Source organism: Cyclopterus lumpus, chromosome 1 (assembly GCF_009769545.1).
Source record: "Cyclopterus lumpus isolate fCycLum1 chromosome 1, fCycLum1.pri, whole genome shotgun sequence".
Lineage (NCBI taxonomy): Eukaryota > Metazoa > Chordata > Actinopteri > Perciformes > Cyclopteridae > Cyclopterus > Cyclopterus lumpus.
In genome coordinates this window covers 2,144,036-2,169,228 of record NC_046966.1, presented here as the reverse complement: position 1 = coordinate 2,169,228, position 25,193 = coordinate 2,144,036, and the positions used below count along the sequence as shown (strand labels likewise).

At 40.5% G+C, this 25,193-nt stretch overlaps 1 protein-coding gene across 1 annotated transcript in view; it reads right to left on the bottom strand.

Annotated features, from left to right (window-relative positions):
• LOC117732209 (VPS10 domain-containing receptor SorCS1) overlaps positions 1–25,193 on the bottom strand; it is a 144,361-nt gene that overhangs the window by 41,364 nt on the left and 77,804 nt on the right. The window contains exons 3-4 of the mRNA XM_034534975.1: positions 20,674–20,773; positions 3,161–3,319 (exon numbers count right to left, since the gene is read on the bottom strand). Coding sequence (XP_034390866.1) covers positions 3,161–3,319; positions 20,674–20,773 — 259 coding nt within the window. The remainder of the gene's footprint in view (positions 1–3,160; positions 3,320–20,673; positions 20,774–25,193) is intronic.

Genomic DNA, 25,193 nt, shown 5'->3' with positions numbered 1-25,193 from the left:
GTGATTTAGCATGACGTTGCTCAGAGAGCTAAGTGTAGACCCATGTCCTAGTGTCAAATAAACAGTCCTCTAAAGAGACGTCGTGGACCTCGAGGGAAAAGGGAAAAGCATTCCGATAACTTCCATGCAAAAGAATCAGTGCACAGAACATTCAAGATTCAGATGACTTAATACAGTATTTTAATGTAAAACATGCTGTGATGACTTCTGAAGCCTTAAACCACATTGCATCATTGGTGTATGATTGTCATTTAAGAGAGGTTTAAAGTGTACTACAAAGTCAGAAAACTTCTAAAAGCTACTAAATTTGAAAATTGCATTCATGGCTTTCATCCATCTCAAAGTTATCAAACAGCAAGTCCTACTAGGACTGTGTGTGTAGGTATATGTGTGTATGTAGTTATGTCTGTTTAGGTGTGTGTGTCTGTGTGTGTGTGTGTGTGTGTGTGTGTGTGAGTGTATATGAGGGATTACACACTGTACAAGTGAGATCTCCCTTTACGAAGGGAAAGGAGGCGCAGACACACACACGCGCACACACACACACACACACACGCACACACACACGCATCTCATCAGCAAAGGAGAATGCCTTCATTATTCATCACAACTGAAATATTATGCCCAAGTGGGCTGAGCTTCAAGAAAATAATTTTATTAATGCAAACGGTTATTTTAAAAATGTGCTTAAATTTGACCTCTCTCTTTTCTTTCACTCTGCCTAACGTTCACAGACACAATTATTTTTGCATATCCTACGTGGCCTCCTTAGAAGATGTATTTCAAAACCATTTACACTGTGTCTCTGAACTCTAGAACGTAGCTTTATGGCTGCGTTTGAAATTTGACTGTCAGTAAAGGCACCGCAGTAACAGTTGTTTTGATAGCTTATGTGAGAGGTAAAACAAAAGCTTTTCTACCAAAGGATTTGAAGCGTTTGCTCTCCTTTTGTCATTTGATAAAAGTCAAAACACAACTGCAATACCTTTGACTTTCGTGAAGAAAAGTCTGTAATTGGCAAAACCAGGAATCATGTGATGAAAGAATAACTAAGTAGATTATGAATCTGATCAGATGTCCTAAGTCAGCTCTCAGTGAATGTTCCACTTTATTAATAATATCCCAAATAAAAAATGATATTAAAACCTACTCATTTTGAATCGTCTCGCTTCATGTTTCATATTAATATTCTGTAACTTAGATAAGTAATACATTCGTATTGCTTACATATGAGATATTAAAATGATTCAGTTAAGTTAAGTTGATTTTAATATACTTAACGATCCTGATTGTGACTTGAACTGTTAATCTTAAAGACCTTAATTTAAATAAATGTCTGTTTGAGATCCACTGTTGGACTTAGAGTGAGCTATTAACATTACATAGATAGATAGAAATATAGATAATAGATAGATAGATAGATAGATAGACAGACATATAGATAGAGAGATAGACAGACAGATAGATAGATAGATAGATAGATTTACAGATAGATAGATAGATAGAAAAATAGATAGATAGATAGATAGATAGATAGAAAGATAGACATATAGACAGACATACAGATAGATAGATAGATAGATAGATAGATAGATAGATAGATAGATAGATAGATAGATAGATAGATAGATAGATAGATAGACAGATAGAGAGAGAGATAGAGAGATAGACAGACAGATAGATAGATAGATAGATAGATAGATTTACAGATAGATAAATAGATAGTTAAAAAAATAGATAGATAGATAGATAGAAAGATAGACATATAGACAGACATACAGATATATAGGTAGATAGACAGATAGACATATAGATAGATAGATAGACATATAGATAGATAGATAGATAGATAGATAGATAGATAGATAGACATATAGACAGATAGATAGATAGATAGACAGATAGATAGATAGATAGATAGATAGATAGACATATAGATAGATATATAGACAGATAGACATATAGATAGATAGATAGAGAGATAGATAGATAGATAGATAGATAGACAGATAGAGAGCTAGATAGATATATAGACAGACAGACAGACAGACAGACATATAGATAGATAGATAGATAGATAGATAGATAGATAGATAGATAGATAGATAGATAGATAGATAGACAGATAGAGAGATAGAGAGATATATAGATATATAGACAGATAGACATATAGATAGATAGATAGATAGATAGATAGATAGATAGATAGATAGATAGATAGATATATAGACAGATAGATAAATAGATAGATAGATATATAGACAGATAGACATATAGATAGATAGATAGATAGATAGATAGATAGATAGATAGATAGATAGATAGATAGATAGATAGATAGATAGATAGATAGATAGATAGATAGATAGATACTTTATTCATCCCCATGGGGAAATTTGTTTGAATTATTGTAATATAATATGCATCAATATGTTTTCATTAGTGTATTAAGCACCTGAAACTAGAACTAGAACTAGAATGAATCCTTCATATCTACATAGAGGGCGGGTCCTCTTCACGTTGCACCGTCATGTTCCTACTGGTGAAACACAAGTTGACTTTTATTTTGAAGTAGTCAAAGAAAAATCTATGTGACTCTGACTGCTATCTTTCATTTCAAAATGTGACTTAAAAACAAGACAAGGGCCATTTAATAAATGTCAGGTAGTCGTGAACAGTGAGGAGCAGCCAGAGAGAGCAAACACACTATTCACTTTCACTGTTCACACTCATGCAGCACCAAATCATATCACATGAATGATGGAAAAAGGCCAATCACAGCCTGACTTTTAATTTAATTTAAATGAGTATTAAAACCCACTTACTATCACCACCAAATCAACCAGGACTGAACTCTTCAGGACTGACACTTTAACTAACCTAAAAGTCACCATATGTGATATCTTGCCATTTTGACTTGACAGGTAACATGATGTAGTTTTCTCTTAGAACGTTGATGATGACCCTCAAACTGGATTAAGAATGATTTTGCGTTAAATCAGTGAATTCGGAACAACCTGAATGATCCAATCTGTGCGTATCTGCTTCTCTCATAAACTGTGAAATCTCACATGTATGCAGCTGTTGTCTCTAATCTGACCTCCTCTGATACCTTTGAACAACCGCCTGCTACGCTGGCCTCGGTGGGCCGCTCGCTCACCTTTTGGTCGTGGCTGTAGGCCAAAATCCAGTCTTCCTGTTCGGGGTGGAAGAGCAGGCTGAGGATGTAGAAGCTCAGCCGGTACTTCTGGTAGGTGGCCCCTTCATCGGTGCTGATCAGGAGACTGCTCTCCACCTCCGGATCCGTCAGCAGCATGATCTGAAGACGACAGTGGGATGAGAGATTAGCGACTACGTGGAGCATTTCAGCACTTAACAGAAGGAAGGCCGGCATCGTTTAAAAAAGACAGACACAAATAGACCAGCCACTCAAGACGTATTACCATATCGGAGATGTAAAGCGTATTATTGCGACTGTGGCTGCAGATTAACATGATAACTACGTGTCATCCACAGTCAGCTTTCCACTTATGATTCCACATCAAATACTAATAATTAGTTTCTGTTAAGCTTGATGATATAATCAGTATGATATATATATATATATATATATATATATATATATATATATATATATATATATATTTATACGTGTGCGTGTGCATCATCATTCACATTTCACGTCTCTCTTCATTCTCCCCGCCAATGCTCCATCAGGCCTCGAAAGCTATAATTTCCCATGAGCTTCTTTCTTTTCTTAGAGGTCCCAGTGTTTGTTTTTTTTTAAATGCTGGCACAGTCCCCAGAAGAAAAATCACAAAATCACATAGAAATCCCCGGGTAATATCAGATGCAAATAATAATTGAATGAGAGTTCGTCAGAGACATACAAGAGCTCTCATCATTAGTGGAGTATGTGTGGATGCTCATGTCTTTAGTGAAGTCTACACGAGCGCTGGAACACACTGCCCCTGGTGTGACCCTCATTAAAGATGCACGTTGACTAAGCTGCAACATACAGATCTTTAGCAGTCAGCTCATGACAGACAAAAAGACCCGGTCAGCATCTTTTATTCTTGGTCTCTCTTCCGGGTGTAACTGCACTGGAGAATATTTTTAATTGTATAAAAAAAAAAATGATGCTTAGGTCAGTTAATGTAGATATAATGAAAGAGAAACTGACTGATCATGTGAGAAACAATATAAAAAACCTTTAACTTGTTAGATTTAATGTTGGAATAGTGAAAACGTGACTTTGTTTTTCTCCGTAGCTGAAGTCCTCGGTCCTACACGTGGTCTAGAGATGGCGGTTGGCATGCCGATCGCTCTGTGGCCGCCATGTCATCACACAGCCGTGGGAAAGAGAACTCTCACACTCAATATTCTCAGTCTTATGGCGCAAAGTGGTTCTGGTCTCTAATGCTGGCAAGTCATTTGTCAGCACTCGCTTGGGTAACAGCAGTTACCACTAACACCAGTTCATCCATCACAAAAGGCAGATATAATACCACATACATGAGCCACATGATGACCGATTCAATCAAATGGACTCAAACTGTCTGAGCTACACATCCCAATTAACGCTGTGCTCACTCCCTGGATCTGAAACTCAGATCGAACAGTGGACGACTTTATCAGTGGTGGATGTATTTCTGGTAAATGGGAGATTACAGGAATATAACTATGATTTAACATGCTTACGAAAAGGTGTATTCCAATATTATGTATCGGAATAAGAAGATGAATACACCCAGGTGAGATCTATATGGAGATTGCTGTGGTTCTGATGCAAGAGGCTTGTTTTGTTTTTTTGTATGAAATACAAAGTCTTATTGAAGCTTTTCAATCATAAACAAACAAGAGAAAAGTCTGGGGCTCTGACAGGATTGTAGCCTTGAGCTCAATGTTATTCAAATCAGGAAACGATAGTGAGAACATGTGAGAGCTTTGCCTTGTTTGCATTCTACAGTGACTCCCTCTCCTCAGTCGTTCCACGCGCTGCTATCCTGCATGCCAAAGTTTCTCAAAATATAACTTTTTGCACATTGACGTGTGCATTAGATCCCATGAATTGAATTTATATGCACTTGAATGAGAATATGAGAATCCACCGTCTAATGAAAAAGAAAATCTTGCTAAAGTAGAAGAAATCTTGAAAGAGAAAAAGCAGCACATGAAGTTCAAAATAAGCATAATATAGATTAGAAAGAAAATGTCAGAATCCTTTCTATCTCTATTTTGTATCCGTAAGTATTGGACTGTATGTGGTCATAAGAGACATTTCAGGAAAGAAACTTTACTTTTGAATAGAAACAATGGCAGAGACACATGCCTCCACACTACCTTTTAGCCTTGGCGAGTACAATATCTAGTTCAAAAGAAGTAGGAGGATTCTTATTTATTTTATTTTATTGTTGACGTTATTTTGGCAGTCACGGCAAAGAGGAAGAGAAAAGAACAAAAGGACCAACACAAGCCGACCTTGGCCGGTCTTTCAACAGATGCAGGGATTTGAAAGAAGTCTAAATTCTTCCTCTGAAACTGATACGTAGAAAACACGCTCGCTGCCGCTACACCAGGTTAGCCCAAGAACCGCTACAGGCCACCAGCCCACTGAGACCCCCTCCGGCCTCTATCAGAAGGCCCGTCTCCGCTGAGCCGCTACCTGCTTTATCCAGCAAAGCAAGCGCCGCAGGAGGCCGTGGTGCTCATACAGGCACTACTTTCTGTCCACAGGTTCACGCTTCACCTTAAATCACATTTGTATAGCTACACATACTGCAAGGTCATCAGATATGGTGCTGACAGCTCATCATATCAATGGTTTATTTAGAATGTTATATTGATGAACCTGAAAGCAGCATTCTAACCTGATTGTTTTTTGTTCCCACAGAATAAGAAAGGTCATCTCAGTGTAGGAGTACCGTGGTCTTGGGGACTTGGCATTGAACTTTTCTATCAACACTGGATATGCAAAGGATGAACACCTGCACACTCATAGGAGGAGAATAACGTTTCACTCGGTTGAAGAGTAGACTGTGTGTGCGAGTGTGTGCGAGTGTGTGCGAGTGTGAGCGAGTGTGTGCGTGTGTGTGCGTGAGAGACTGTAAATCATGAGGCCAAAAGGTTGAAAATGACAAAGGTTAATGAAGCGTATATGTGCCAGCTGGAGGACATTTAGGATATGTGTAAGGAATACTTGAATTACTTCTGCCGACGCAGGACCGTAAATACTCCAAGATAGAATATTAATGAAATTAGCTTCATACTTTCCATTTCACACAGTCACCCAGTAATTGGATTGTGAGTCCTCGCTATAAATCTATGTCTAGTTTCCAACCCTGCAAATTAATTTTTTTGTTGTTGTTGCTGTCAGATTAGAAAAGTGTTCAAAAAGTGGAATGTGGTAGCGACTTGGTTGGGAATGATTCAATGAGAGTAAATGAATTGGTTTCGGTCAATTCCTGTTTATTTTGATTTGCGAGCAATAAACAACTCTCAAACAAAGAACAATCCACCTGAGGTCACAGTTTTGAACTTACTATCTTGTATTTGAAATCAATGTTGCATAAATAATCTGAGGCAATGAGGGTCAGTTCAAATTGATCCCATAATCTAAAAATGCATTCTTCAAGTTTGTCAGCGACTATGTTTCAGAACTCCTGTTGAGGTATATTTCCTTTTTACCCAAAGCCCTTAGGCCTGTCTTTGTGTTGCCACCATGAATAGCCGGTGACTCTTCTCTGATTCCAATGTTTCAAAGTATATGAATCTCAAAGAGCCATCAAAAGAAAGCCAGTCAGGGAATGGAAATGGAGGACAGGTAACTTATATAACCACTTCATTGCACCATTATTTATTGATTATCTTTGCGTGATAAAGGACATTATATTTACTGTAAAATGAAAATGATTCTATGGGTTATTTTGTATGCTCACTCCCAGAAGCTACAGCAGCAATCGTGGACTTTTTCACACCCGTATTGGCAGGCACTGTGGGAAAAGGAGAACTGTACTTAAACCAGAGATACTGAGAATCATAATTGAAGCCAAAGGGCAGTCAAACGGGAGCAGGTCTAGCCAGGAGAGGGTAAAGTATTCACAGGAGGTTGATAAATGTCAGTCGTAAACATGTGCTGGACCGGCTAAAGGTCTCAACATCTCCTGCCGTCACTGCCAACTTGACTTAACATCGACCCAACCACACTGATCCTGTCCGGCTAGAGGTTAGTCGCCAACATAACATGCCAAAACATGAACTGTGCAAAGGAAATCTAACTTTGCCTCCATGTCCCTCACATGGTGTGGAAGACAAAAAGGATCCAGCTGTATAACCCTCGGCATGAACGGACTCCTTAAGTTCTTGGTAACAAAGAAGGGGTTTGGTCTGAGGGTAGCCCCTCTACAACCACCATGAAGTAGCAAGCCAATGTGCTGCCCTCCAGAGGCTCAAAGGGGCCCTTTAACAAGGCCTTGAGCACCAATGGCAGTTCCCACAGTGTAGAGGTAGCACAGAACACTGGACATTGCCTTTGGACCCCATGAAAGAACAACTTTGCGGGAGGGTGTAGCCAAAGACTGAAACGGGTGCTGCATTCACTGTAACAGCAGCAACACAGTTCTATACCCAGCACGGTCCTATAACCACCAAACACGGTGAAAGAGAGAAACAACCCAGATACACAGTGCTTCTAGCCTTCTTTCTTCACACCAGCGTTTGAACCCGGACCACTTTGCCTCATAACAGGCAGTGGTGGATCCAGCTATTGCTACCTGGAGGGTCTGCACAACCTGCACAAAGAGTCCATCCCTCTTCAGCCTTTCAATCTCAGAAGCCGGAGACGATGGCCCTAATGAATTAAACATCTAGATAGCCTATCATCTATCTAGATGTTTAATTGGTCTGAACTCTCCCATCTTCTTTGGAACCAGGACGTGTGTTCAGTAAAACCCTCTCTGTCTGTTGTGAGTGGGGGGTCTGTAAGAGGTCCTGGAACCTCTGCTGAGAGGTTTTCGATCTCCTCCTGGGAGGATAGATTCACCTCCTTGACACCCTTAAACGGGGGAGTGACACCTCAGAAGTGAAAGAAATATTAGCCTCTGCTGCTGTCCATCCATTCTGTTAGCGTGCAGTTGTTACTAAGACGAGTGACCAGCCGTGGAGCAGCACTGGAAACGACTGATATCCTTTCTCGGCCCTGTCCGCTGCCAGACTCTCCATGATATTGCCGAGTCTGTGATGAGGTAAGTGAACGCATCACAGATGGCTTGTCTGAATATGCAGCAACAAACATCATGTCACTGTGTATTTAATCCATCTCGTCTTCCCTGTGGAGATGGATGAGGGAGGAAGAGACATGTGTGTCCTCCCCCCTTCCAGGGTGAAGCTGGAACGAGGTGTATTATGGAGAAGTCATACAAACAGAAATCCTACTGTTAACCCAGAGAGCTATTTGTACACGTGGATCAGAGAAACATAGCAACGGCGGCCGTGACATAACTTCAACATGTTTCAACAACAACCACCTGGTTGGAAGTCCTGTTTGTTGGACTATTCTCCCCCCCTTCCACCCACCATAATAAGTCTGTGTAGCCTTTTCACATGTATGCGTTTATATTTTAGTCAGCACAGATTATATGATGTACAAAGTGGTGTTTAATGTTAATACCGGACTTTCTTTTATCGTGTGAAACCAAAGTCAATATTATATAAATATTTTCATGTTAACCTCTACATAGAATCTCGACATAGCACACCTTGCAAATTGCATGAGATGTCTTTACGTTTATGTCACTAATTCATTTATTAGGGAGAAAATATACACCTGTAGATAACCATCATTTACTGTCAGCTGCCACTAAATGAAATGGTTAGAAATAAAAATGATGACGGTGACTAGTTTACAATTAAATAATAATTCTGAATAATTCTGGATGTGTCGGATTCGACATATAATTGCTTGGTTTCTACCAATAAATGGGCGTAAAGTTCGACATACAAACATGAAAAGAGAACAGGCTAAGAAACCTGGTCTGTTCCTTCGTTTCAGTGCTTTGGAAAGCGCCACACACACACACACGCACACACACACACACACACACACACACACACACACACACATTCTTAGTGTGGGACACCCAAACAATAACAAAGCTGCTCTGAGATATAAGGGGAGGCTGGCAGTATCACTAATGAGTTAACTGTACCCCTCAAGTGCCAGACAGGCCTGTGTGTCCATGTGAAACCACGTCAACTTAGTAAACTGTCCACATCGACAGCACCTCGCACATCACATCGCCCTCGCTGCCATGGATACTCATGACACACACTGGCTATGTGCTTACGTGGCTCTGAAGAGGAGGACACCGACAATAAAGAGTTGATGCACATATTCATAATCATTACGTCTTTTCCTGCCTCGTCCACCATATCGACCGGGTGATTTTCAAACTGTTTGATCAGTCCTCCTGTCTCTTGATCGGAGCGTTTAAGCTCAGCCTAATTGAACACCGCCTGACATTTAGCTCCCAGACTCCTGCCACACCTGACAAACAGGAACACGTCATGTTTCTGCCTCTGGGATAATTGGGTTTCCATCTCGGCTACAGCGTGCTAGCTGCCCCTTATGGCAGTACATAGGTTGGAAGGCGTGCCAGCTGTGTTTGAAAACACAGAGCTACAGATTCATTACTTGTGAATGAACAGAGACAAGACAAACAAGATGTGTTCAGATAATTAACCACCAGTATTCCCTCTTCAGAAATCCTGATCCGTGTTGAGCAATAATAAATTCATCACAGTGATCATTCATAAATAACACCACAGCATATGCCATTGTGTATGCCTTTATGCTGAACACTTTATGCTAGTATGAGCTAATGCTTTTGGAGGGGGGTTCAGGTCCCTTATGCTGGCAGTGGCAGGCACATTGTATGGCTTTTACTCCCATGCTGACAAAGTGGGCAATGTCTTGTGAAGGCAAGTAAAAGAGTATTGATGGAATCCCGTCCCATTTTCTTTACAACTCGTGTTCTCTCTCCCTCTCTTGTCTCTGTGTCTCACACTCTGTCAGCCTGTCTCCGTCTGCCTCCGATTCTCTGTCCATCTGTATTTGTGTCTCCCGTCCCGTCTCCCCTCCACTGTCGCTTGTGTCTTCTCCCCGGGTCCAGGGCTCTTGCCTCTCTGCTCGTCGCAGCCATTTGGAGATTCTGCCTCAGGGCTGACAGATGTTGTGTCCACTCCCAGACCCCTACCCCCCCCACCCCCCCACCCCCCCACCACAAACAAAACCATCCTCCATTGCGTTACCAGCGCTGCCTGCGTGGCATGTTGCAGCCAGCAAAGCATGGCTGATTCACTGTGATTCATTGGGCATGCATTGTGTCCTTAAGAAGCTGGCGGACATGGAGACACTTCACATCCCTTCCCCCTTCTTCAGTTCCTTAAAGGATGGGTTGATGTTGTTCCTGCACCAGGTGGCATTGCCACATCTGGCGTGACGTAATGACCCTTGACCTGTTTAATCAGGAGGTGAAGTGTCTCTTTGTCCGCCAGCTTTTTAAGGACATGCATATATAGTTTAAAATAAGTCATCACATTTTCATTATATTCTATTTTGTGAGTATAATATGTAGTCCTACAATGTTTTCCAGTAATATACAGTTGAGTTGCATATCTTTTAAATGCTTTGGGACCATCTAAGTTATTTTGGGGTATAATGAGCTAGAATAGTACCTTGTTCCAATATTATTAATTTCCGTTGGGCCACAGGCCCAGGTTGAGTTGGTCCCTGCTATGTTGCCTCTGAACCAACTTGTTTTCAGGGTTGGATTATGTAATTTGATGGCCACAGGCAAATGCTGTCATGCTTCACTTTTCATCCTTTCTATTTAGTATTTGCACTGGGAGAAAAAGTACTCCAAACGTTTTTGCAGACGATAAATTATTATAGTAAAGCTGAAAATGCCACACAATAAAAGTCCTGCATTCTAATGTTTACTTCAAGGGAAGAGCGAAAGAGAGGCATTATCAGCACAATGTGGTAAAATGCACTTAGCATCTGTTCAAGATGGAGCTTTATTTTTTAATTTCTCTGTCTGTACTAAATAGTAAATAGACTGTACTTGTACAGCACTTTTCTAGTCTTCCGACCACTCAAAGCTTGTTAACACTACATGACATCATTCATCCATTCACACCCATTCATACACTGATGGGAGGAGCTACCATGCAAGGTGCCACCTGTCCATCAGGAGTAACTAACATTCACACACTGATGGGAGGAGCTACAATGCAAGGTGCCACCTGCCCATCAGGACTCTCTAACATTCATACACTGATGGGAGGAGCTACCATGCAAGGTGCCACCTGCCCATCAGGACTATCTAACATTCATACAGCATTCATCCACCGTGGGCTCAGCTACGGGAGCAATCTGGGGTTAAGTGTTTTGTCCAAGGACTCATCGACATGGGCTGTGGGGATCGAATCGCCGATCCTCTGATTGAAGGACCACCCTGCTCCACCACTGAACCACAGAATCAGAATCAGCTTTATTGGCCATGTATGTGTGCACATACATGAAATTAGACATGTAATATCCAAATAACAAGATAAATATAAAAATACATTAAAGACAACAGAGTACCCCTGGCACATGTAATACGAGAACGCTGCGATATAAAACGAATCCTGATAAATAAGAAGGAACATAAAATAGCATTATATGCCGACGTACTCTTATATATCCGTGACCCAGATGTCTGCCTCCCTGACCTCCTAGATCTCCTAGACGTATTCGGTACATATTCAGGATACAAGCTAAATATGCAAAACACACAAATATTACCATTTAACTACAATCCACTGCCCCTTATAAAGCAAAGGATACCCATTAACTGGTCTCAGAAGGCAAACAAATACCTTGGAATTTTGGTTTATTTCCCCAAAAATGAAGACCTACTCAACTACATCAAACCATACGTGCTTGAGAAATTGTGGGGGGGGAGAGAGCAAATCAGCACCATATATTTTGGAGCTGCCCCGAAATACAAACATTCTGGGAGAGCACTTGGACAATTATGCAACATATTCTGGGGCAACAGATCCCATTCACATGCAAATCACTTTATTTGGGCGATCTACCAGAAGGAATAACTGGAAATGACAGGTACCTCCTGAAAATATTAACAGTAGCAGCAAAAAAAGCAATTACTCGTAAATGTTTACAAACCGACCCACCCTCGAAAGAAAACTGGACTGAAACCATTAAAGAAATCCACGAGATGGAAAGAATGACCTTCCTTGAGACTAAGAAAGGACCAATACATAGAAAGATGGACAAAATGGACCAAATATGTCAGAATAAGGACATTGGCAGGTGATTCGCCCTCCCTAACCTCACCAGTTTTCTCATAAAAAGACAAGCACTATTTACAACTAAGATGTAACTCTATCTTTAAATCCAAGTATAAAAAACCCTGTCACTAGAACTCTTTGAATATATTTTTTATATCTGATGGTTGGACCGAATGTATGGTTGACACGAGTGACTGACAAACAGTTTTGCACGGTTGATATGATTTTTTAATTTTTTTATTATTTGTACTTATTTACTCAGACTTGGCCTGATGCTTGTTTAATTTATTTTATCCTTCCTTACTTTCAAATGATTTATTTCTTGTCAAACTGTAAAAATACCTAAATAAAATACTAAGTATAAAAAAAAAAAATAAAGACAACAGAGTAGCAACATGTATGTACAATATAAAAACAACAACAGTGACAATGACTTGGGGATGTAGTGCAGAAAGTGGTGATGGTGCAAGTGGTGCAGATGGATGTGTTTGATTAAGTGTTCATCAGATTGACGGCCAGTGGAAAGAAGCAGGTCCTATGTCTGGTGGTTTTGGGGTACAGTGCTCTGTAGCGCCTACCAGAGGGGAGGAGGTGGAACAGCTTGTGTCCAGGGTGTGAAGGTCTGCATTCTGAACAGGCACGTTTTCAACAGCCACTGCACTAGTTGATATAATTATGAATGTAAGTTTTTCCAGTGTTTAAGTTTAAGTGTTTGGCACATTTACATTTGCGCACTGAAAGGATTGATTCTGTAACTGGTTAGATAAACCTGTCAACACATGTTTAGATATTCAATTGTATTTTTGTGCAAACATAAAACACATGTCATAGCACCAACATTACTCTGTGTTCTCTATGAGCAAGGTTTTCAGACATTTTAACACATTAGATTATTTGAAAATGCACTTTTACACTGGAAGTCATTATATTTTTAGTTTGATATATTTGTTGGTGGATAGATTTGTTTTCCAGGATGGTCAAAATGTTCTTCTTTTTCACAGTGGGCTTTTTTTCTTGTCATAATGGAAAAAGGAACTCTTGTTACCAGTTACATTAATGATGGGTTTGTTCTGTTTTAGGTGTTCAGTTAGAGCCATTGTCACCGCAGTTAATTAAGATCAACATGTATCTCCAAAAAAAGACATGTCATTTATTTTGTACATTTATTCGACAATGAATCGACTAAATGTCAAGTTTTACACAGAATTGTTAGGTTTAACTCATGTGCTTTCAATCATTCTCATTGTGCGTAAATAAATCCCCATGTTGCACAGTCCAAATTTGCGTTGTTTCCCTTCTGTCAATCAATTCCGCTTCAGCACTACGGACAGCGCCGCACCCTCAAACACACACCTCTTACGCAACAAACAGAACGGCCTCCTCCTGGCACCGGGCCTGGAGGAAATGGATGGAACACTTCCTATTATAAATGGCATTCCCATGCCAAGTCAAGAAGACAAATAGTTTATATTGATGTCTCAGCCCTTTTGTTTGGTGTAGAAAGATTGGAAGCCAATCTCGTAAATGACAATATGGATCAATGAGCAAATAAAAAAAAAAACATGATTCAACGATCAGCCAACTATAAGCAAGACTTGACCTAATGTAAAATGTCCAAGCAAAGGCAAATATTGTAAACTTGTCAAATCCATGTAAAAAGCCTAACAAGGGCTTCTTTGGTCATACTTTGATGATGAATATACATGAAGCCTAACCTTCTGTACAGTGATGCTCACCGCTACTGCAGAGAAAGGCCTTAATGTAATATTATATTGAGTATTAATGTATGAAATTCCTCTAGGCATTTGCATCATACGTCTTTGGACATATCCTCTCGTTTTCTAATGGATTCTGTTCGTCTTTCTGGGAGACTTTCTTTTGTCATCGCCATTTTGAGGACAGTTCGAGGTTATGAAATATTAAAGTTCACTTTTAAGTTGGAGCTTGTATCCAGAAGTGAAACAATAAACACAAGTCTTTGAAGCTCGACAGTGGGAGAGGCCCCATCTGAGGTGAATTCATATTCCACCCACCTGCCCGTCGTTGCCGTTTGAGCCACACAAGGTCGTAATTGTTTTTGAGCGGCATGCAGGCAAACACATGCACATAGACACACACATGCACACAGACACACACATGCACACAGACAAACACATGCACACAGACACACACATGCACACAGACACACACAAATACAATTGAGGCCTTTTGCCGGGAAAACATTTGAGGCCGGAAATTGCTGTTTTAGTCAATACATTCTTGAGGAAAAAGCAGGAGTGTATTCTTTAAAGATTAAAGTGTGTAAAGTATCAGAAACTGAATCCATCTGTCACTCATACGCTTCCTTTGAAAAATTCCTCTTTGTTTTCAAACCATTAGAGGCATTACCCATTTGCAGGAGACTGTCAGTTTTTTTTTTTTACCAGCACTCACCATCCCCAGCCATTTACTGTAATAATGTGCTCTCACACAAAATCTCAGACTAAAAACCCAGAATCATTTCCCCTAATGTTCACTCGAGATGCGTTATCTCATGTACGGGCTCAGTGTGAAGCGACAGTATGAAAATTGATGTAATTGCAGTGCTGTCAGACTGTTTTCTCCATGGGTGACTCCTGGGCCATCACTCTACTTTTTTTGCTTTGTCACTCACCTCCCCACCCCCTTTCCTCCCCCTCTCTACTCTTCCATGCTCACTTGCATTCTGTCAGTGTATTTGCTGTCTCTTTTCCCCCCTTTTGTCTCTCTCTCTCTCCCCACCCGCTCCCTGTGCCTTTCCTCTCCCCCTCTGTTCTAGGTTCTCCAGTGCTTCACTCCCTATATGCCCTGCAGCCACAGAGGCCTGATTTACTTCCACTATTGAGTGAATAGAGGGGCTTTTGTCCGCCACTAGCAGCAGTCACATGGCGCCATGCCGGAGGTGACAGCGAGAGTGACTAACCTGCCGTCCCCGCTACCCTCCATCTCGAACATGCGAGCTTGTGTGCTTGGAATGAACTGCATGTGGGTGGAAGAACAGAGATTGTGTGTGTGTGCGAGTGTGTATTTGAGAAGAAGAACGTTTGTTTTCAAATCTGTTTCTCTGAATTATGCGACTTTGTGTTTCATTTGAGCCACACTGGGACGGCAATCTCTTTCCGTCATCTGGACTCTGTTGGATGGATTGCCATTGGATTTGCTGCACACATTCATTGTCAACAATAAATAAATGCAGGAGTTTCCAAATGTTTCCATGCCATGGCTGCCCAAATAGTATATATATTTATTTTATTCCAGACTCATGAGTCCATAAAGCAATAAACACAAATATAACAACAATATATAAAATACAATACAATACAATACAATACAGGGACATAGGTACAATTACTGCAGTTAAAAAGTCACTTGTGGTTTAAAAACAAAACACCTTGAAAACCAGTCCCTGTCAACCTCTGCTCTACTTTGATATAAATGCTACTGTAGCATGCTAAAATGCTAACTGTAAGCTAATATACTAATGGGAAATGGTAAATGGACTTGTACAGTGTCTGTCTAGTCTTCCGACCGCTCAAGCATGTTAAAACCACCTCATTCACTCATTCATACACTGGTGACAGGGGCTTCCATGCACGGTGCCACCTTGCACTAAACATTCATGTGTTCACGGTCTTGGCATGGACTGGAGGAGCTGGGGATCAAACCACCAAGCTTCTGATTGAAGGCTGACTCGCTCTACCTCTGTGTCACAGCCGCCATAAACATTACGACTAAACATTATTACTAAACCGTACTACTACAAAGCATTAGCATGGTTAGCATGTCAACATACAATCTGTAAACCTGTCAGCGCGCTAAGCTCAACAGAAAACACTAACATCGTAGCATGCGTACAGTGACCGTGTTATTAGTATGTGGTAGATTTCTAGTACGCAAATACAGCTAGCATGTTTGTTTTTTTGGAGGAATAGCCAGCCCCATGATGTAAATGAAACGTGATTCATTGAGAGTTAGTAGCATAGTAAAAGCCTTGTTGTTGTTTCAGATTTCTTTCTGCTGAGCAACCTGGATCTCAGCAATAAAGAACATTTGGAAGAATTTATTTAAAACAGCAAAGTCACGATACATATACTATATCTGGTAGAGGGGGAGGGCTGAGAGACTGTGGACATAGCAGTTTGAAATAGGTTTCACTTTTGTTTACATGTTTGTTAATCAGCTGTACTGAGAAAGTATTGTGTTTTTACTCACTGATTTTTTTAAATCATATTTTATTGTAACAAGCTTAGTTAGTGTCATAGTAATTGATCTCTTCACCCGGTTCACTTCACGGTCTCCAATATGGCCTCTCTGCTCGCTGACTTCGCTTTGTGTGTGTCTGTGTGTGTGTGTCTGCGTGTAATGTTAGTTTGTCAACCAGACACAAAGAGCAGAGGAGTTGCTGCAGTGTTATAATAAATGACACACAGATGTTAAAAAGTAGGGATGAAAAGGATAGATAACGTCGGCGGTTATCAATACCACGCTCTTTAATAATTCAGGTCCCTACACGCCACCACGACTTTTCTTTTTGCAAAGTTCTGTTTTTCATCCATTCACCATTTGTTGGACTTTTTTTAATGTAATTATTATACCCTTAGGTGTAGCTGTAAACTAATATTCATGTTAATATGTTTACAAATGTCAAGCTTTGGCATCATAGGGATACTGTGCATGTGAGAGAGAAATCAGACCCAGAGAGGGCGTGTGAACATGTGTAAGACATGTGTGAATGTTCACTTAAATTACAGATCTGCTTAAGATTTCAATATGGATGTGTTGTTTTAATCAAGTTTAATTATTATCTTTTTGTCGATGTGGCACACTGATTAACAAGAAAATTATGACATGGAAATGATAAAGATGTTTGGGCTCATTACCCCCTTATATAAACCCAAAATGGACATGGGCAAAAAACAAAAACACAAATGCTCATAAAACCTAATGGCCCAGGGTTGTAATTAAACCAGACTAAAAGGATCCAAATGGACCTGAGCGCAGAAAAAAGTGTTAACACTCATCATTTATTAATGTCTTGCCTCACTCAAAACCAGATGATTAAAAACTCACTGGCTTTTAATCATGTCATTCATCCATCCAGGTTAAATTCAGCATTAGGGAGGAGTCCTCTTTATGGACCGGGGCATTTATTTTTCCTGTGGTAATAATTTAGAACGTGCAAATATCTATATCTATATGAATTCAGTTGGGTTGCCTAAGACTGCATTCACACAGACTTTAGCCCCATTATTTATTTGAGTGGGGCCACATAGATTTGTTACTCCAACTAAACTTTCTGGTTCATATTTCATTGTCTCACCGGTAACTGAAGCAATACACAGTACACAACATTACAGTCCTTTTGTCAAATAACAAGGGAAAACTCAGTGGCCCCCATGTCTTCCTCTTGTCAAAATTGCAATACTCTTAAAGTTACAGACACAAATTCCTTAACATTTCGTTCTGATTTCCTAACTAAATATTTAGCTCGTTTCATCATTATTGAGTCTTTTCAGGTCATGTCAGATCCAATGTACATTTTACAGGCAAACTTGGTTGCAATGGGAGTTGCTGGGCCAACCCATCATTAAGTTTGCTTGTACCTGTGCTCTCGTTCTTTCAGACCCCCACAGCGTGTGACCATGTTTGGAATGCATAACTGCTGACGCCACACACATCCACATGTTGACTTCATGCTTTGTTTACCCTCTTTCACGAGCAAGAACCCAAGATACTTGAACTTGGGACACCAACTCCCTCACTGGGCTTAGCGTTGGTGATTGGGGGCTAATCGGCCCATTGGAAATGGGAAACCCGATTATAAAAGGAAAAAGGTCCATAGTTGAAATGGCCCATTGCTACGGCCAAAGCATATTTGATTGGTTTACCTTGATATCCTCAACCTAACCCTGACTAATCATGCCTCGTGCCTAAACCTAACCAACCCAACCAACAAAGGCAATGAGTATTAAGAGACAGAGGAGGACGGGTCATGCGTTGGCCATTAGAGAAAAGAAGTCGTAACAGTCAGATGATGTACTTATTTGTAATAATTTGCCATGTGCTCCTGTTTTTTGCAAAGTGTGTAAATTTTGTGAGCATTAAGCCTTCAAAAAAGAGATAACCGGCTGGACAAATAGGCTCATGGTCCATTTTTCAGAGTATTGGGGTTTGGAAATAATGTGCTGTCAGAACAATGCACACTGCCCGGAAGTAGTGTCAGACCTGAGGACTTGTACTTGATAGGCTTAGCCTGACACAGGTGTGTCTCGCCCTGAGAACCCACATCATAATTCTCCCTATATATAATAATCTGCACCTATAAATACTGATAAACCTATGATTCACTACAAAAGGTTTGGTACTCAAGGCATTTTATCTTTTATTGAAAAATGCATCTCTGTATATTTCTCACAGAATACGGCTATGATATTTCGCACATAATTTATCTTCTTTTTGTATTTTACATAATTGTTTTTGAACTTTTTAAACAACTTTTGCTTCTACTGTAAGTCACAGTCTGTCACTGTTTGTACGTTTTAATTACTTTTTAATCTCCCACATTTGCACAGCCTCTATAAGCATATTCTTTATGAGGAAACTCTCTGTATCCACCACTTCTCTAAATATCACTTCACTGCTGTGTTTTTATTCATATGTTTCTCCTCTATATTGCTGTCTGTATCAGGGATTTGTACGTGTGTAAATCCTCCCTGATAACAACATAAGGATATTCTAGCCTCCCTGTGTAGCCTATGTTCAGGCTCAACTCACTTACTCTGTCTAATCGGCGGGCTCGTCACCTTTAACTGACCTCAGGGATGTCGCAATGACAGACCACCTAACCGGATCAGGTGGGACAGCCAGGATGTAGATCTGAGGTGGCGCTGCAATTCATCTTCATTATTAGACAATAATTAACTCAGAGAAAATGAACCCTCCTGATTAGAGTGGTGTAAGGGGAGAAAGGTGAAACTATGGAGTGAACCGAGTCGGATGGTTGTAACCATGAATTGACCCAAACCCAGAAAAATACAGATGCACGGCCAAAAGGAATGGCTGCAAATATGAATCCTTCCCTGAACCCTTCACTGTCCGTTTCCCCTTGCTTGTAATTGATGGCATTCCGGAAGGACGGGAAGAAAAAGGGAGACAATAGCCAAGCTATTCATTTTAGAAATTGGAGAGTATTTCTTTTTTTGCTCCAAGCTACCTGTCTAGGTGGCTTAATAAATGAAGTGCTCCTCAATCAGGCAGCAACCTCCGGGTCAGAAAAGTGAAGCCATCGCTGAAGAGACTTAAACTTGCATTCTTGCGAATGTCTGATTCTATAGAAACCTGTAAGATGATGACCCTACTTCTCAGTTGATTTATTACCTCAATAAACATTGTAATTGTCAGGACCACTTTAGTCAAAAGAAAACTTTTATTTCTAGTTGCAGTCAACTATATTTAGCAATATATCTCTGTTCCACAAGCATGTACTTATGTAAAAAGCCTCAGGCAGGAAGAGCAGCATCAAAGACCCCCAGAAGGTACAGAACAGAGCCGGCCTAAGTGACAACATAATAACATTAAGTCCGACACAGCATGAGCATGAGGAGCTGAGGAGCTGAGGAGCTGAGGTTCAGGCGGGTTGCAAAAGCAGCTTGCAGAGGAAGGCCTCGTGCCATGGCCCTGCTGATGATCCCTCCCTCCCTCTTCTCTTCCTCCTTCTGTTTCATGGATTGTGGAGCTCTGGATCGTGGTCCATGCATACTACTCATTATTCATAATTTCTATCATATTGATTGAATGTGTTTGTGTAACTCTGTAATGCTGTTCATCTGTACACATGACATCTATTGCTTCTGTCCATCCGGGGAGAGGGATCCTCCTCTGTTGCTCTCCTGAACGTTTCTTCACCTTTTTCCCTGTGAAAGGGTTTTTTCGATTTTTTGGGAGTTTTTTTCCGATATGAGGTCCAGGGACAGGGATGTCGTATGTGTACAGATTGTAAAGCCCTTTGAGGATAATTTGCAATTCGTGATAATGGGCTATACAAAATAACGTGCCAATAGAAGGGAATCAGCTGCTCCATGAACCATGTCCAGTTCTTATTTACAGTCTTTGTGTTCAATAAATCTCACTGACATTGCAGAGAGAGACAAAGGGAGAGACAGACATCAAACCACGAGTCATGCCTGTATTTGATTTTGCACATTGAGTACCAGACTAACCGTGAAGAAGAAAAACAAAAGTAACAAACACAATCAAGACAGCTGTCAAAATCAAAAAGAAATCAAAGTAGAACAATACCTTTCTCTTGTTGTTGGGGCTCACGTACAAATAACTGAGTATTGTCTTCAATCCCACTTTGTCATTCAGCTTCTGGTACGTTGCTCCGTAGTCAGTTGACCTGAAATTTAATCAGAAAGGTTGGATGAACACTTGATGAATTACTTGTTGCAATTAAAAGTCCCCCTTGAGATTTCCGTGTGCGAGGGGAAAGAGCACTGACGTGATTAAGTCCCTGTTGTGTTCAACGCAGCAACACGGATCCCAGAAGGAGAACAGTGGCCGCCTCATTGTGGTCACTGCGTGGTGACTTCAGCTGCTGGCTTTTTAATGCACAAAAACACACAGACGTTTCCTCCAGGAGTCCATTATCAGTGTGATTCAATACAACTTAAAGTCTTTGATTTACTAATAGCAATGCAATCACTAATTCCAAAATATAGTTCTTAAACTTAAACCCATTCTGGACATAAAACATCCTCAGCAGCTGCTCTTCTTTCATCTGTTCCCCTCAGGGATCGCTAAAGCAGACCCCCTAGTTGGTAAAGCGGGCCTCAACTGACCTGGTGTGGAAAACAGATTTTATGATACAGGTTTTATGCTGGACACCCCTCCTGATGCAGCTCAAAAGGGCTGCAAGGTGAAGTGCAGAGGACTAACAGAGGATGGACCCAAATGCAGACAGACAATGGGAGCAGACGGATAATGTACGCTGATTTTCATGAAGAAAAGTCCAAAACAAAACCTAGATGGCAGGTGAGTCCAAAAGTGAGCAACTGGAATCCACCGGCCAAAAATTGCAAAATGACAAATGAAACAGAAATATAGCAGACTAACCAACGGACAAAAGACAAGACTATAAATACACAAACTCATCAGACAACAAAACACGAGGGCGGGCTGACCGCTGTTAGGTGGAAGAAACACAACGGAACAGAGCAAGGCTGACGAGACTGATACGACACAGGTGATCCAAAGGAAAAGGAGAGAAACCACAAAGACAGGAAATACACGGGACACAAGTGTGAGGGAACTTCAAAATAAAACAGGAAATAAACTAAAACCACAACCAAGATTGTGACCCAATAGGCCTACCCAAAGCCTTGTCTTTTGCCCAGCTGCAATTTGATTGTTTTACACATCACCATGAACAATGAGGATACCTTGAAGAGCACACTTTTGAAAGTCTGCCTTTTGAAGAGAAACATCTTGTTGCCCACCTGCTTTAAACCAAACCGCTGGTATTAAATAACCAGATTTAACGTGGGTCAGTTCTCCAGGACAACATGGCTAACTGCTTGTCAGAGAAGGTGTTGGTGTTGTGGTCTCCATGTGTGTGTTATTCAGATGGGAAGGAACATTTCAGCATCTCAGGCATCTTTCTGGGAGGATTATCAAAGACGGCAGCAACAGGACAACGCGGTGAGATGGACAGAGCAAACTGACAGCACAGAGAGATTCATTAAGCAGTACAACAGCAAGTTGAGGAGAACTAGTACGCTACCAGTCGGGTACCACCTCTTTGAAATATGTGAAAATAAGGAGTGAAATAATTGAAAACCCTAATCTGTGTAACAGATATGAAAACAATTAGGCCACTCTTTAGTGAAACTTTTCAGAGTAAATGTAAGCACTTTCTGAATATGTGTCATAAGTGTTACGGTTCCATACAGACTACCACCATTCCGTTTAGTCATGGAACCCTTTTGCTTTTCATTTCGGCCCCCGTGTCATCAGGTGAGAGCAGCCTATTAGGCATTTTCTGCATAATGAATGCCTAATAAGCAGTGAAACAATGAGTATGTTCATGTGGGTTAAGATGTTTTTTCCCCATAATATATTGCTGCAGTCCAGGTTGCTGAGTTCCATAAGTTCCCTTATGTTACACTGACAATTGGTAGAATCAGGTGAGTGGAGAGGCCTTATGGTCTTGTAATACTGTGATACAATATTATCACCACAATAAGAAAAATGGTGTAACAAATGATGCACATGTAAAGTGATATGCCCCTCCCCTATGTCCCAGTAATACAAAGCAAGGCCAATAAAGATTTTTTCCCAGTTTTGGATGGAAGACTTGACTGATCTGACCTTAATTTCTGTGAACATATATTTTACTTATGAATGCCGAATCTGTAAGCATGGGGAGAATTCGGGATCAGAAGTTTGTTGTGAGAGTATAATTGACCAATCAGGTGTAAACAATCTGTGTGGAGAGTAAAAGAGGCAGAATGCATTGGCTATCGCCTGACGATGACTTTGCTTTCTTTTGGCTAAAAAACTGTACAATGATTGTAAACTGGCAACTTGTGAAACAATCCAGTCATAGACATCATCTATATACCCGAAATGTTGGACGTAGCTCCCAGAGGCTAAATTGTCATCAACAAAGAAAAGTTTGACTCTCTATAGACTAATTGGCGTTATGTAGGGGGAATACACTTACCCGTTTAAAGTTTATTTGACGGATTCAGGGAATTAACCTTGAGCTTCTCAACGGAAAACTATAGGTAACTTCACGAAGACTATATCCATATTCTTACAATCTATTAGTAAAATATATGGAATGAATCATTAACACATTATACCTAGAACATAGAACAGTTTTGCCAAAGAAGCTGGAAAGTGCGTGACCTTGCATGCGTGACCTTGCATGCGTGACCTTGCATGCGTGAACTTGTGGATGCCACTATTCTCGATGGTTTACAATATGTAACGTGGCAGAATAAAACTAACCAGTTTGATGAACACACAGAGGTTTGTAGCCCGGAGCTAAATGTCCAATAATTTGTTGGTGGATCATTGTGCATTAATTTCCATCTTCAAAGGAGAGGCTACAGATACAGTGCACATGTCTGTCGTGCTGCCGTCAGATTGCAACTTAAATGAGCGCCGGAGTCTTAAAAGCAGCTGTGGATGACAGATACTGCTAACAATCACTCATTAATCTGCATAAACTAAATGGTTATAAAAATACCGTAATGCCTTTTGAAAGTTTAATGTGAGTGTAAATTCATGAAGTACAAAATGTTTTCTGTGTTTAAATGGATTGAAAAGAAAGTCACAGGAAACTGTTCTAAAGCCTTAGAAAACGATTGTAGGGCGGTAGAACAGTTTTAAAATGTCAATCTCGCGTGTGTATATTTATTCATTATAAAAAATGGACATTGATAATAAATAAAAAACTTTGAGAAGGTGTGATTAAGATTAAACAGAGAATACTGTGTCACATTTCTCTCTCTCTTTGCCACATGCTTCTTTCATCCCAATACATAAGTAAACTCGTTTCAACTTACGTCTACGACTATAAACCAAGAGCAGCTTTGAATGAGTGCTGAAATATTCAAATGTTGGTCAAAGCGCTAATGCAAAATGTGTGTTTGGTTGAAATTCAGCATTTCAGACTGTCTCCGAAAGTTGGAACGACTTATATGAGCTGGCAGGTCTAATTTGTTTTGAGTGGTCTGAGGCTGAATCAGCTCAACAAGCTATTCTAATTTCATATTAAGATAGCGCCATAAGCATGCAAATCTAAAAAATGCGGCAAAGACACCGTAGAATGCCTCGTGTGACTTCAAATGAAGCAATCACTCTCATCGACTGATGTTTTCCTTCTCTCCACCTTCTCTCAGAGTAGCTGTTAAATCCAGACTAAAGTCATTGTTTGAAGGAGTTTACTGAGAGCTTCACGCTTGAAGTTTACAGCCATGAAAATACGGAAATATTCATGGCGCACTGGCAATTTTGTCTCATTTAGAGATTTAGCCCAAGTAATGTATTTCAGTCATCTTCTGTAATGTATCACATTGGAATAAAATAATCGTACAATTTAATCTTACAATTTGCACACTTTTACGTGAAAATACATGTTTTGCCAAAGAGGTTGAAATGAAAATGATGCATGGACCTGTTTCCCCCCATAACCTGGTGTTCTATTTATTACAGACTAGTACCATACCTTGCCAGGCATATTCTATCAGTCTAGTATGACTTCATCAGGTTATTGATCTGCTCCTCAGTGGCGCCTGTCACAGAATCACTTGATTTATGGGCTAATGACTTATTTTTTGTGTCACAGCAACTTTCAACATGAACCAATAAAACAGCCCAACCCCAGCAGATGAACCACCCCCCCCCCCCCCCCCCCCCGGGATGATGGTAGTTACATTTAATGGAAAATGACAGTTTCTCAAGGACGATGATTTGGAGTGAAACTTGTCCGCCTTGCTGCTGGCTTTTGGAAGGCTATTCAGTGGTTATGTGTGGGTGTAAAGAGCTGCTCCGAGTGACCGCACTGCTGTGATTTCATCTGGTGTGCGGATGTTGGCTTCACAGAGGCCGTAGCTGAGCCAATGCTGTTCACTGACCACATGTTGAACAAGGGGGGAGTAACTGAAACATTGTACGAGGGCACAATAAGGGTATCAGTCATATTACGGTATCATTCACTGAGGAAATCAAAAGCCTAATATCCCTTTCTACTTTCTCTGAGATGGATTAAAATAGAATAAAACGTACATGGTCTACTATACATTGATGGG